At 41.1% G+C, this 15,152-nt stretch overlaps 1 protein-coding gene across 1 annotated transcript in view; it reads left to right on the top strand.

Annotated features, from left to right (window-relative positions):
* Positions 1-14,898, top strand: part of LOC126009125 (basic immunoglobulin-like variable motif-containing protein) — a 47,880-nt gene extending 32,982 nt beyond the window's left edge. Inside the window, 1 exon segment of the mRNA XM_049773496.1 lies at positions 14,887-14,898. Within this exon segment, the coding sequence (XP_049629453.1) occupies positions 14,887-14,892 (6 nt within the window). The 3' untranslated portion in view covers positions 14,893-14,898.
* Positions 14,899-15,152: the final 254 nt, after the last annotated feature.

Genomic DNA, 15,152 nt, shown 5'->3' with positions numbered 1-15,152 from the left:
TTCTAAGCCTGGAACCAGGAGTGAGTAAGCCCTGAGTGCAGTCAGGTGTGACTCAGGAAGAAATAATTTAAAAAATAATAAATAAATCATATTTTGGTACTCCCAAATCAATCTCTAGAGGTAATATCCAAGAATCCTGCTTATTGAATAAACTCTCAGAGCCTTTGATCACAATTTATTGGTTGGTTTTAGAGTCACACCTAGTGGTACTCAAGGCATACTTCTGACTGTGCTTCAGAATTATTCTGGTAGTGCTTGGGGGGACCCTATATAGAACAAGAGGTTGAACAGAGATCAAACATATGTAAGGCAAGCCCTTAACCCATGTACCACCTCTCTAGCCCCAGTCAGAGTTTTGTCTGAAACTTGCTCTGGTACTAAGGGAAACCCAGAACTGAGCTGCACAAACAGCTCAAATCACTTCATCTGTGTCAGATTAGTTGACAAAATTTCCCCTGGAGACTCCTTCCATTTAGGTGATATTCTATCAGGGGATATCCCAACACCACTTTTCTCTGCCATGGCAGGGAGATCATACCCCTGCTGGTTAAGAGGGGGGAAGTGGGAGATGAGCAGATGCTTTTCCTTTATTCCTTTTTTTTCTTTTAAATAATATCTTTATTTAAGCACCATGATTACAAAAATGTTTGCAGTTGGGTTTCAGTCATAAAAAGAACACCCACCCCCTTCACCAGTGCAACATTCCCACCACCAATGCCCCTATCTCTCTTCTTTCCTACCCCCTGCCTGTATTGCAGACAGTCATTCTACTTCTCTCACTCATTGTTAATGATTGTCATAATATTGTCATAATAGTTGTTATAATAGTTATAATAACATTGTCATAATAGTTGTTAGTGTAGTTATTTCTCTAACTGCACTCACCACTCTTTGTAGATGCTTTTTCATATCTCTTCTATCTCACTTCACAGTCGACTCCAACTCAAGCATTTTTTCCCTGTCAGAACTGGGATCCCACTTGTGCTCTGAAAAATACATCTGAATTGTTTTCATTGGAGATTTCAGTCATTTTCTTAGGGGAGGAGAGAGCCTTTGTACAAAGCAACACCTAACATAAGAGAGGACTATCACAGGTGAGGACTATCATGATCTGCAGTGACTCAGAAATGCACTAATTTCCTTTCTGGCTTGTAAGACAGATTTGAGTGTTCTGTTAAATTCTGGGGCACCCTTTTGTTTTGTTTTGGCAGAAGTGAAGGAAAACTATAACAAGGGTTATTTTTTTTTTCATGTTTCCACTATCAGTTTTCATTAATCCATCAGGAATGAAAAAGCTGTCAATTGAAGAGTTCTGCTCTTAGGAAAGAAAAGTTGAGAGAGATCCCAAGTGACTGATGACAAGAGAAGTCCTTAAAACCAGTAGGGCTGCCAGTCTGACTGGGCCACTTGGTGTCTCAAGAAAACAAATTGTGATTTGTTTTTTGTGTGAACGAGGAAAAGGGATCAGACTTAATGAGTAACTGTTTTTACCGAGCACTGTCCTTCCTTACTAACAGAAGTAAATGGCCAGAACTATTTAAACTATGTGAGAAGTCATCTCTAGGAGTTTTTCATTTTTCTTCAATTTTCCTAGTGGTTTCCAGTTTTTCTGGTTGAAAAGAAAGGATTTTCTTTTTTTTTTCTTTCTGTCTCTCTCTTGGTGCTCTATCAACAGTGCTCATGGACTTCTGATATTGCTTAAGGGACAATACACAGTGTCAGGGATTCAGCTTGGGTTGACCACATGCAAGGAAAGCTTCTTACCTCCTGTCCTCTCTCTTTTTCTCTCTGGTCCCAGAATTTTGTATCTTGGAAAAAAAATATTGGGGCCAGAAAGAGAGTATGGGGGATGAGTCACTTGTCTGGCATATAACATCTCATTTTGATCCCTGGCATCAAATGGTTCCTCAAATACTGCCTGGAATAATATCTAAGGGCAGATACTGGAGTAACTCCTAGTCATAGAGTAAGGAGTATCTCGTAAATAGCACCAGATACAACCAAAAATACTCTAACTCCTCCCCCCTAAATTTTTTCTACCAAAGTGACAATATATGAATTTTCAGAATGAAATTATTTATTTGAAGAGATTTTATGGTAATTTTATCTGTGACTGTTCTTACAATTTGGGAGAAGTAGCCCACATCCAGTGATGCTCAGAGTTTACTACTTTGTGCTCAGGGATCACTTTTGGCAGTGCTGGGGTTAGAACTGTGGTCAGTCGCAGGATCCCTGTACTATCTCTCCAGCTCCTTTACATAACTTTTACTTTGATTTTAAAGTAAGATTATACCAAAAGGGGCCAGAGCAGTAGTACAGCAGGTAAGGCACTTGCCTTGCACATGGCCAGTCTATGTTTGATCCTCAGCATCCCATATGGTTTCCTGAGCACTGCCAGTAGTGATTTCTGAATAAAGAGCCAAGAGTAACCCCTGAACATTGCCAGGTATGGTCCCCCAAACAAACAACAATAAAAAGAATGTGCAATGAATTTCATAACAGCTATAAATGTATTTCACATTTACTTTATGCTAATAATTATCCTAATGTTTTACAAGGGTTCCCCCTGCTTAAAATAGGTTTTATAAAGCAGCATGGGAAGATAGCTCAAATGATGGGAACAAATACTTCATATGTGGCAGTCCTGGTTCCTTCCTGGCACCAGATGGTCCCTGAAAACAGTCCCTGGGCCAGGAGTAGTCGCTGATGTGATCTAAGAAACAAAGCCAAATAAAAATAAAAACAAAGAGATCAATAAGGTACATACTCTAATTTTTCTTTATGTTATAAAAAGACCAGAACTTCGAGATGCTCAAAGTTAAAAAAAAAAAGTAGATTTGGGGGCCAAAGCAATAGCACAATGATAGGGTGTTTGCCTTACATGTGGCCCCGGGTTTGATTCCCAGCATCCCATTGGTCCCGAAGCCTGCTAGAAGTGATTTCTGTTTTTTTGTTTTGTTTTGTTTTTGGTCACACCCAGCAGCACTCCTGGCTTTATGCTCAGAAATTGCTCCTGGCAGGCTCGGGGGACCATATGGGATGCTGGGATTCGAACCACTATCCTTCTGCATGCAAGGCAAATGCCCTTACCTCCATGCTATTTCTCCTTTCCCAGAAGTGATTTCTGACTGCAAAGCCAGGAGTAACCTCTGAGTGCCACTGGGTGTGGCCTAAAAACAAAAACAAAAGAAGGAAAAGTAAATAGTAAATTTGAACCTAGATTTGAATTATTCAAAAATTTGTGGTATTAACACAAACACACACATATACACAATTATTTTTTCTATTTCTTTTTGTCTTGGGGTCAGGGCTTAAAGACCATGTAGGCTGCCTGGAATTAAACCTGATTTGGTTGCATGCAACATAAATGACCTACTTGCTGTACTATTACTCTGGCTCCAAGGAAGATCAATATTTTTTTGTTTTGTTTTGTTTTGTTTTGTTTTTTGGGCTACACCTGGTGACTCTCAGGGGTTACTCCTGGCTATGCACTCAGAACATTGCTCCTGGCTTGGAGGACCATATGAGACGCCGGGGTATCCGAACTCTGTCCGAGTCCTAGGAAAGCCGCGTGCAAGACAAATGCCCTGCCACTGCTCTGGCCCTGGAAAATATCTCTCTTCATGTCATTTTATAGGGACCAGTTCAAGAGAGAGGCTGTGTTTGTCTTGGGGGCTTACACATGCTTCATACTCTCTGGGGATGGTGTCTAGAGGTGTGCAGGATGGGTTTGTGTTTCACTTAATGTCCCAGGCACTCCTTAATACAGCCTCTAACAAATCTAGGCTGTTCTGAGAACCCCTGCTCACAGAACTGTTTACATTTGTATGAGGAGGCCCTGGATCCGCATGTACTACGTGCCATTTTGACTTCAAGAAGCTGGCGCCTTGAGATCTGAAGTTCTTAAGTAACTGTTGAAAATGAAGAAGGCGTACTGGCAGGGCTGTGATGGGGCCGTGTGTGCTGACTACATCTATGACAGGATGGAGCTTACTTGCCTTAAAGCTGCTGGGAAAGTGTGGGAGGCACAGCACAGTCCAGAAGTAACACATGAAGCTTTTCTGAGTATTGAGAGAGACAGAGAGAGAGAAAGAGGCAGAGAGAGGCCATGAAACAGAAGAAACAAAATTACATATTACATACATAAAACAGGTCAAGACTGCCCTTGTCTGGATAGCTCTTGCTATCTTGTTGTATTGGCTTTCCCAAACTCCGTGTGTTCTGAGCAACAAGAGACTTGGTTTTGTTTGTTTTGTTTTGTTTGTTTGTTTTTAACCTGAGCAGGTTGTAGTAGGATCAAATTGGAGGGACATTCTTCCTGTTTCTAACATTCTATTGTTATATGTGGTTCCTGCCATCAAGAAGCAGGTATAAAAATATTTGCAATACATGATGAAAATAAATTGTTCTAAGGACCAAGTAAAGTTCAGTCTTGGTGGTCTTGGCATCATTGCAAAATGAATGGTAAAAACTTAAGGACAGGGGGATAGGTAGGTAGTAGGTAGGATATTTGCCTTGCATGCAGCCAACCCAGGTTTGATCCCTGGCATCCTATATGGTCTCCTGAGCCTGACAGGAGTAACTTTTGAGTGCAGAGCCAGAAGTAATTCCAATCACCCGCAGTTGTGGCCCCCAAGCAAATGAAAAAAAAAAAAAAAAAAAACCAAAACAACAAAAAAAACCAAAGCAAAACCATAGGGGAGCCAGAGAGATAGCACAGTGATAGTATGTTTACCTTGCAAGCAGTTGATCCAGGACAGATGGTAGTTCGAATCCGGCATCCCATATGGTCCTCCGAGTCTGCCAGGAGCGATTTCTGAGTGCAGAGCCAGGAGTAACCCCTGTGCACCACATGGTGTGACCCAAAATCCAAAACAACAAACAACAAAACCTCAAGGACAGTAGAGTAATGCCTTAACCTTGATATCATTAGAAAAAGATTTTCTTTGGGCTGGAGAGATAGCACAGCTGTAGAACATTTGCCTTGCATGTGGCCAACCCTGGACGGACCTGGGTTTGATCCCTGGCATCCTGTATGGTCCCCCAAGCCTGTTGGGAGAGATTTCTGAGTGCAGAGCCAGGAGTAACCCCTGAGTGCTGATGGGTGTGCTCCCCCCAAAAAAAACAAAACATCAGAAGCAATTTCTGAGCATGGAACCAGGAGTAACCCCTGAGCACTGCCGGGTGTGACCCAAAAACCAAAAAAAATTTTTTCTAAGGGATTTTAAATCAACAAAGTTTAAGTTGTTTATTTGGGTTTTTTAGGGTTTTTTTTGTTTGTTTGTTTGTTTTTGGGTCACACCCGGCAGTACTCAGGGGTTACTCCTGGCTCTACACTCAGAAATCACTCCTGGCAGGCATGGGGGACCATCTGGGATGTCAGGATTTGAACCATTGTCCTTCTGCATGCAAGGCAAATGCCCTACCTTCATGCTATCTCTCCGGCCCCCTAGGTTGGTTTTTATTTGTTTTTAATATTTAGACAATTGAACTTAAAAAATGTACAAGTTGAACACATGATCTTTTTGATAGTAGTGAATTAAATTGAAGAATATCTAGTTTGGGGCCCAGAGAGATAGCACAGTGGCGTTTGCCTTGCAAGCAGTTGGTTGGTTCAAATCCCGGCGTCCCATATGGTCCCCCATGCCTGCCAGGAGCTATTTCTGAGCAGACAGCCAGGAGTAAACCCTGAGCACTGCCGGTTGTGACCCAAAAATAAAAAAAATAAAAAAATAAAAAGAATATCTAGTTTACCAACAGAGAAAAAATAGATGCTTTTATACTATAATAGTTTGATTCTCAGTATGTTCCTTTTAGTATTCCACATATTGTTAACATACCACTGCCACTATGCACTTTAACTCAAAACTTTTTTCCTTAGGGTCCCTTGATGACAGTTGCATGTCACAAGGTCTGCCCTGATCATGTACTTGATAAATAAGCAGTTGGATGAACATTAGAATATTTTAGAGATAATCATGCATTCATTCAAATAGGTATTGGACATTTTATGAGCCTGGTTCTTTTACATGAAAAGATGAAAGCAGCATCAGTTCTGCCCTCCTAGAGCCCCACAATCCTGCAGAAATGAGTTCATAAGTAGCTGAAATGCAAAGTAAGAAAAGAGGAATATCTCAAAATAATTTTTGTTACTGAGGCTGCTATTTTAGATGCACTGAGAGGAAGTGTGCAACTACATTTTCTACTCAATAATGCCTAAAATAAAGACATACAATAGGCTAAAACACCTCCAATAAGTAGAAGATTTTATTGTGTTCCACCAGGTTCTTAATTCTCTTTTTTTTAATTATCTTTATTTAAACACCGTGATTACAAATATAATTGTACTTGTATGATTACAGTCATGTAAAGAACACCCCCCTTCACCAGTGCAGGATTCCCACCACCAATTTCCCAGATCTACCTACTTCCCACCCCACCCACACCTGTACTCAAGACAGCCTTTCTTTTTCCCTCACTCATTCACTATCATTATGATAGTTTTCAGTGTAGTTATTTCTCTAACTGCACTTACCATTCTTCATGTCATTAGCTGCACCTACATGGGAGGATGAGGGAAGTAAGGGTTGGGACTGAGGCAGTAAAATATTAGAAATGAGGTTTGTAGGGCAGAATCAAGGTCCCAATACAAGATGGATATTATGGATATATAGAATATATGCACACAATAATATCAATATAAAAAAAGAGAAAAATTTCCACTGACTGCTCCAATATAAACCAGTGCTAAAACAACCTGCCCTCCTCCCAGAGCGCATTCCCATTAGTGTAGGGAGAGATAGGGGGAAAGCCTGTTGACCCCTATAGAGTCCACCTAGACTGGTGCCCAGGGAAAGACTGAAGTCCAGGGGAGAAAAACCCTATACCTGGCAAGAGCTGGTCTCCAGAATCAAGGACGAAATCGGAAGCCAGATGTCTGCCCGCCCTCCTCCCCATGCTCCTCCTCCCTGGAGTATGGAGGGAGGGGGGAACCTGAGGACCACTAAGAGTCCACCTGAACCCACTTCTGGCCATCTGAGCTGGCACCCAGGGAAGGCCTAGAGTCAGGGGAAAAAGACAAGGATGGCTGGGGGCCTGCCAAGCCTCCCAGCACTCCCCAGGCTAGGGAGTAAAGCTCTGGTATGGGGCTTCCCCAAACCCTATACCTGGCAAGAGCTGGTCTCCTGAATCAAAGAGGAAACCAGAAGCCAGATGTCTGTCTGCCCTCCTCCCCATGCACCTCCCTCCTGGAGTACGGAGGGAGGGGGGAAGCCTGAGGACCACTAAAAGTCTACCTGGACCCACTTCTGGCCATCTGGGCTGGCACCCAGGGAAGGCCTGGAGTCAGGGGGAAAAGACAAGGACGGCTGGGGGCCTGCCACGCCTCCCAGCACTCCCCAGGCTAGGGAGAAGGTTCTGGTATGGGGCCTCCCCAAACCCCATACCTGGCAAGAGCTGGTCTCCAGAATCAAAGAGGAAACCGGAAGCCAGATGTCTGCCTGCCCTCCTCCCCATGCACCTCCCCACTGGAGTACAGAGGGAGGGGGGACCCTGAGGACCACTAAGAGTCCACCTGAACCCACTTCTGGCCATCTGAGCTGGCATCCAGGGAAGGCCTGGAGTCAGGGGAAAAAGACAAGGATGGCTGGGGGCTTGCCAAGCCTCCCAGCACTCCTCAGGCTAGGGAGAAAAGCTCTGGTATGGGGCTTCCCCAAACCCTATACCTGGCAAGAGCTGGTCTCCCGAATCAAAGAGGAAACCGGAAGCCAGATGTCTGCTTGCCCTCCTCCCCATGCACCTCCCCCCTGGATACGGAGGGAGGGGGGAAGCCTGAGGACCACTAAGAGTCCACCTGAACTCACTTCTGGCCATCTGGGCTGGCACCCAGGGAAGGCCTGGAGTCAGGGGAAAAAGACAAGGACGGCTGGGGGCCTCCCAGCAGTCCCCAGGCTAGGAAGAAAAGCTCTGGAATGGGGCCAGGTTCTTAATTCTCAATGTGGATCTTAAAATCTTGAGTTCTTTAGGTCTTGGACTGAATGCCCAGATTTCAGTAACTTGAAGTGCTGTAAATCACAGTGCCTAAAAAGAATTGGACAATGATAAATCTTTAAAAATCTTGACCATGGGACCAGTGATAATACAGTGGTTAAGTCACTCACCTTGCATATAACAGACCTAGGTTCTATCCTCCACACATCCTGGTTCCTTAAGCTTCCAGGAGTGATCCTGAGTGTTGGGTTACACCTTATTTTACCCAAAACAAAGATTAGCCCTGGTTTCTTTGTATGTTTGTTTGCAACTTGGATTTACCTCAAAGCAGAGATTGTCTTATTTGTAAACTTGGGTGGGTTTTCTGCCCCACCCAGGGTGGTCCCTGTCCTCAATAAAAACGGCAGTTCTGGCAGACAGCAGGGTCGGGGGTGGAGGGAGCGGGGAGGGGAGGGGGCGGGAGGGGAAGTTTCCATATGAGGTAGAAGACTGCCAGACTACACTGTTTCACCCTCAACCTGGTTTGGATTATTTTATGTGCTACCTTGCTTTATACTCTTTCACCTGGGCTTGGAGAGAAGGAAGATTGGTGTGATTTTGCACCTGAGCACTACGAGCTGTTGCAATTCCCCCAAATATCTTGACCAATATGCCTCAGATTTACCAAAATACCACAAAGCAAGAATTTGGGAATTATCACAGACAAGAGAATCTCAAAAGATTTGATGACAGCATGCAGATTGGTTTTCTGGATGGGACCTTGGAACATAAAAATAATAAACTAGGGAAAAATGACAGAAATATAAAATATGGACCAGAGCAATAGCACAGCAATAAGACTGGAGTGATAGTGCAGTGGTAGGGCCTTTGCCTTGCACACACTGACCCAGGACGGGCGGCGGTTCAATCCCCGACATCCCATATAGTCCCCCAAGCCAGGAGCAATTTCTGAGTGCAGATCCAGGAGTAACCCCTGAGCGTCACTGGGTGTGGCCCAAAAACCAAAACCAAATAAAAAATTAATTACATTACATTAAATTAAAAACTTATTTCCTATAATATTTAATACCTTGATAACTATTAAACAAAATTAAAGAAACAAAATTTTCTTCATATTTCTGAATCATAACTATATATGCAAGAAAAATATAACTTTCTAATTTGCAGTCAAGTAATTCTTCGAAGAAGAATCAATTCTTAGAAGAAGCTAGGAACATGGATGAAGGCAATGTAATAACAGTAGTGGTTTCAATCTCTTCTTCTTACAACCCTATTGAATTAGGAACCACTCATGACCTATTTTACCCCAATATCTTTTTCAAGGTTCTGTCTCCAAATAGTTACATTTTATAGTACAAGGAGTTAAATTGTCAGCCTATGCTTGTGTGAATAAATGGTGCCAGAGAGCAAAGCTGAGACCTCCCACATGCAAGTACTCTGAATAAGTAATAGTCCCTGCCCCAATTTCCAAATTGGGACCACAATTTATACCATAACATAAAAAGATTCAATTTTTTAAAATTTCATTTTATTGAAACAATTGTGATCTACTGAGTCCTTCATAGTTGAATTTTAGATATACAGTGAGCCAGGGCCCTTCCCACCATCAGTGTCAACCTCCCTCAGAGTGCATCCTATTCCACCACCCTTCACCCCCTGGCCTGCCAGAGTAACAGCCCCCTTGAGGCTAGATTGTTAAAGTTTAGAAAAACTTTCAATTTTAAAACATTCCATCTTAATTCAGGAAGGGAATTGAAGTGTTTAACTTTAGGGCTAAAGAGATAGATAGTGCAGCACTAAGTACTGATTTGCCTCTCATGTTTCTGATCTGCATTTGATCTTCAGTACCACCTCTGCTCCCTTGATTTCATCAGGAGTGATCCCTGAGAACAGAGCTAGCAGCCAGCCCTAAGTACTGCTGGTTTGGCCCCCAAACAAACAAAACTTTTAGCTTTCATAGGTAAATATGTGTCCCTCTAAAAATTGAAAACAACAGCTTGACAAATATAATACATTAAAGTTTTTCCATTCACATAGGATTTTGATGTTTGATGAGGATAGTTATTTTTCAATTTTTTTTGTCACTAAGCTATATTAACCAGCCCTGACTGCTTTGTTTACTAAGCCCTTAGTAACAGCTGGAGTTTACATAGAATATTTGCTCTGGAAATGTGTACATATAGTACAAGCTCTAAGAGAGGAGAAAAAAAAGTAATACTTTGCTGGCCTTAGACTAAGATTTACTGTAAAAGAGGATTTTAAGGGTGTTAAATGGCTATAGATGAAGCTGAACAATTTAATGCCAGTAGACATAGATGAATTGTTTGGACTTAGATAAGAAGCAGCACTTTGACTCTGGATCAAAGAGAATAACTTGGCATTAAGATTGTTGGTTATGCTTATCAGCAGGAACATCTATGCTTATTAAAGGCACTTCTGTTTTTATAGAGGACATTATCTTCTCTGACCTTAGAAATGACCTATAAGAGTTGCATGAAATGATGAAAGAGAGTGCAAAATTCCACCTTGAAGCCGTTTGAGGACCCCGTGATAACAATTTAAATGTCTTATTTTTGTATGTAAAGAACTAGATTGGGATTTTAAAAAATAGTATGCTTGTAGACTATTGACACTGACATTATTTTTCATCAAGAAGATTAATTTGTGTGTGTTGGGAGTGTCCAGAAAGATTGCAATCACTATATTTTTCACTCTATAAGATGCACCTGACATAAGACGCACATAGTTTTTAAATGAGGAAAACAAGAAAAATTATTCTAAAGCAAATGGTATAATAAAATATTTAATAAACTATAACAGAATAATATTTCAACCATGTTAAGTGAACAGCACTCAAAGTGACATTAAGAGTCATTACGAGGCGTCCAGAGAGATAGCACAGTGGTGTTTGCCTTGCAAGCAGCTGACCCAGGACCAAAGGTGGTTGGTTTGAATCCCAGTATCCCATATGGTCCCCTGTGCCTGCCAGGAGCTATTTCTGAGCAGATATCCAGGAGTAACCCCTGAGCACCGCTGGGTGTGGCCCAAAAACAAAAACAAACAAACAAACAAACAAAAGAATCATTACGAAGGGCCGGAGAGATAGCATGGAGGTAAGGCGTTTGCCTTTCATGCAGAAGGACGGTGGTTCGAATTCCGGCATCCCATATGGTCCCCTGTGCCTGCCAGGGGCGATTTCTGAGCATGGAGCCAGGAATAACCCCTGAGCGCTGCTGGGTGTGACCCAAAAACCAAAAAAAAACAAAACAAAACAAAACAAAAAGAATCATTACGAGGGGCCAGTGAGCTCAGTGGTAAGACTGTCTTGCATGCAGCCAATCCAGGACAGACATTTTTTTTATGTTCAAATCCCAGCATCTCATATGTACCCGAGTCTGCCAGGGGCTACTTCTGAGCACAGAGCCAAGAGTAACCCCTGATTGCTGCTGGGTATAAACAACAACCAAAAAATAATATATCATTATGACTGTCATTAATAAATGGAGAGAGTTTATATTTTTATAATGTCTTTAAACACTGTGATTACAACCATGATTGTAGTTAGGTTCTGATTTCAATCATGCAAAGAACACTTCCCTTCACCAGTGCAACATTTCCACCATCAATGCCCCTAATCTCCCTACTCCCTCACATCATGCCTGTATTCAAGACAGGCATTCTACTTCTCTCACTCATTAACATTGTCATGGTAGTTGTTAGTATAGTTATTTTTCTAACTGCACTCATCACTCTTTGTGATGAGCTTCGTATCGTGAGCCAATCCTTCTGACCCTCATCTTTGGGCATCATAACCATAATGTCTTTTATTTTTATTAAAATCCATAAATCAGTGAGATTATTCTGTGTCTCTCACCCTCTGGTTTATTTCACTAAGCATAACAGTTTCCATGTATATTCATGTATAGGAAAATTTTATGATTTTGTCTCTCCTGATGGCTGCATAATATTCCATTGTGTATATGTACCACAGTTTCTTTAGCCATTCATCTGTTGAAGAGCATCTTGGTTGTTTCCAGAGTCTGGCTATTGTAAATAGTGCTGCAATGAATATAGGTATAAGGAAGGGATTTTTGTATTGTGTTTTTGTGTTCCTAGGGTATATCCCTAGGAGTGGTATAGTATCATGTGGGAGCTCAAGTTCCAGTTTTTTGAGGAATCTCCATATTGTTTTCCATAAAGGCTGGACTAGACGGCATTCTCACCAGCAATGAATGAGAGTTCCTTTCTCCCCATGTCCCCACCAACACTGATTGTTCTTGTTCTTTGATGTGTGCCAGTCTCTGTAGCCTGAGATGGTACCTCGTTGTTTTGATTTGCATCTCCCTGATGATTAGTGATGTGGAACATTTTTTCATGTGCCTTTTGGCCATTTGTATTTCTTCTTTGATAAAGTGTTCATTTTTTCTCCCCATTTTTTAGTGTAGTTTGAGGTTTTTTTCTAGTTAAGTCAGTAACTTGTATATCTTAGATATTAGCCCCCTTGTCTGATGGGTATTGGGTGAATAGTTTCTACCATTCTGTGGGTAGGTTTTGTATCCTAAGGACTATTTCCTTTGAGGTGCAGAAACTTCTCAGCTTATTATATCCCATCTGTTTATCTCTGCTTCCACTTGTTTGGAGAGTGCTGTTTCCTCCTTAACGATGCCTTTTTAGTCTCAATGTCATGGAGTGTTTTTTCTATGTGTTGTTCTATATACCTTATGATTTCAGGCCTGAAACCTGAGTTCGTTTATTTGCAAGTGGATGACCAGTTATGCCAACACCATTTGTTGAAGAGGCTTTTCTTGCTCTATTTTGCATTTCTTATCCCTTTATCAAAGATTAATTGATTGTACATCTGGGAAGCATTCTCTGAATACTCAAGTCTATTTCACTGATCTGAGGATCTGTTTTTATTCCAAAACCATGCTGTTTTAATGACTATAGTATTGTAATACAATTTAAAGATGGGGAAAGTAATGCCCCCCCCCCACATTCCTTTTCGCAAGGGTTGCTCTAGCTATTCGCAGGTGTTTATTGTTCCAAATGAATTTCAGTAATGTTTGATCCACTTCTTTTAAGAATGTCATGGTATTCTTAGAGGGATTGCATTAAATCTGTACAGTGCTTGGGGAGTATCAACATTTTAATTTGTTAATCTTCCCAATTCATGAGCAGGGTATGTGTCTAAATGGAGAGAGTTTAAGTTTCAAGTACTCTCCTAGTTTTCAGCTCCAAGTGGCATTTGCTCCATAAGACACACAGACATTTCCCCCCATTATTTGGGAGAAAAAAAGTGTGTCTTATGGTTCGAAAAATATGGTAGTTTATGCTCTTGCCTTGCACACAGTTAAGCCCTAGCTTGAGTTTCTGACACTGTATTAATTAGTTTCGTGAGTCCTGGCCAGGAGTGATCCCTGAACACAGTCAGGTGTAGTCCAAAATATATAATGATTTTTCATGTTCACAAAATTGTTAGACTCCATAAAATATTATAATGTGGTATTTTAGTCAATTTGAGAGGTGAAGAAACTGGGACTAGTATATGATGTATTTATCTCTCCCTCATGGTTATCTTGTGTTTTAGGAAAGAACTAGGATTCTTTTGATCAATTCTCCTTGTTTTCACTCAAGCCTTAGAGACACCAAACTTAAAAAATAAAAAGACTCATAGTGGGGTGCGGTGGGGCAGAGTGATAGCACTGCTGGTAGAGCATTACACACTGCCAACCCAGGACCAACCTGGTTTAATTCCCAGAATCCCATATGGTCCCTGAGTCTGCCAGGAGCAATTTTTGATCACAGAGTCAGAAGTAGCAACTGAGCACCTCTGGGTGTGGCTCAAAAAACAAAAAAAAATTGTAATTAAAATATAAATAAAATAGGGGCAGGAGAGATAGCATGGAGGTAGTGCATTTGCCTTGCATACAGAAGGATGGTGGTTCAAATCTCGGCATCCCATATGGTCCCCTGAGCCTACCAGGAGTGATTTCTGAGCGTAGAGCCAGGAGTGACCTCTGAACGCTGCCAGGTGTGACCAAACAAACAAACAAATAAATAAAATTTAAAAAAGACTGGGAAGAGGGGCTGGAGTGATAGCAGAGCCGATAGGGTGCTTGCCTTGCATGTGGCAAACTCTGGCATCCCATATGGTCCTCTGAGACTGCCAGGAGTAATTTTTTTTTCCAGAAGTGATTTTTGAGGGCTGCCGGATCTGGCAAAAAAAAAAAAAAAAAAAAAGAAAAAAAAACACCTAAAAATAATTAAAAATTAAAAATATTTTTAAAACACTGGATCGAAATGAAATCCAATTTGGTTTTCATAATTAAAAGTTAATATTCAGTAATGCAATAATTAAGGACTTTATGCCACATAAATGTGAAAAGAACTGCTGAAGTCAAGGGTATTAAGGACAGAAACAGGAGCTCGATTGATCATCCATCTTTATTCTACAAATTCTAATAAACTTATTCAAGATTTCGCTCAAGGTGGCCATGTGCAGAGTCATTCAAAGGGCCTCTTCCAAGGGAAAGGAAGTTTGATATTTGGGATTCCTCTTTATCTTCCTTTGGCACAATAATTTAACTCTGATAGGCACAACTCCAGGTTCTTATATTCTTCAGTTTTCAGCTCTATTCTCTTTTTACTTTTTTTTTTTTTTTTTTTTTTTTTTTTTGTTTGTTTACCTTGGCAAATGAATCTATTTCATGCCTCCAACCATTTCATCTTTCAGTCTCATGTAGCCTTCAAACCCTACATTCTGTCCAGACTCTTTCCTAAATTTCAACTCTGTGCCTTCAGCTCCCTGCTTCAGATGTCCCCTCAGAAAGTCCCGGTAACTTCTTACATATTAAAAATAAAGCCAATATTTCCTTCTCCAATCTAATGCATGATCAGCACTGAGCTGCCTTTCTTTTCTATTTACCCTCCTTTTTAATCAGTTACAAAGTCCTGATTATTTGTCCCTCAGAACTTCTCTAAAAGTGTTTTCTTGTGATTTTCACCTGCTCCAGCCCAGCTTTGCTTCATTTCTCTTCTTCTAATTTATTTCCTCACTCTATTCCCTTTGATACTCTCCTTTCACTCTTCATTTGTCAAAATCATAATTTGGTTTTTATTAATATGTATTTCCAACTTATTTCATCAGGAGAAATTCTGGTGAA

This window comes from Suncus etruscus, chromosome 5 (assembly GCF_024139225.1).
Source record: "Suncus etruscus isolate mSunEtr1 chromosome 5, mSunEtr1.pri.cur, whole genome shotgun sequence".
Taxonomy (NCBI): domain Eukaryota; kingdom Metazoa; phylum Chordata; class Mammalia; order Eulipotyphla; family Soricidae; genus Suncus; species Suncus etruscus.
The sequence above is the reverse complement of the archived record's forward strand: the minus strand, read 5'-3'. Positions and strand labels throughout refer to the sequence as shown.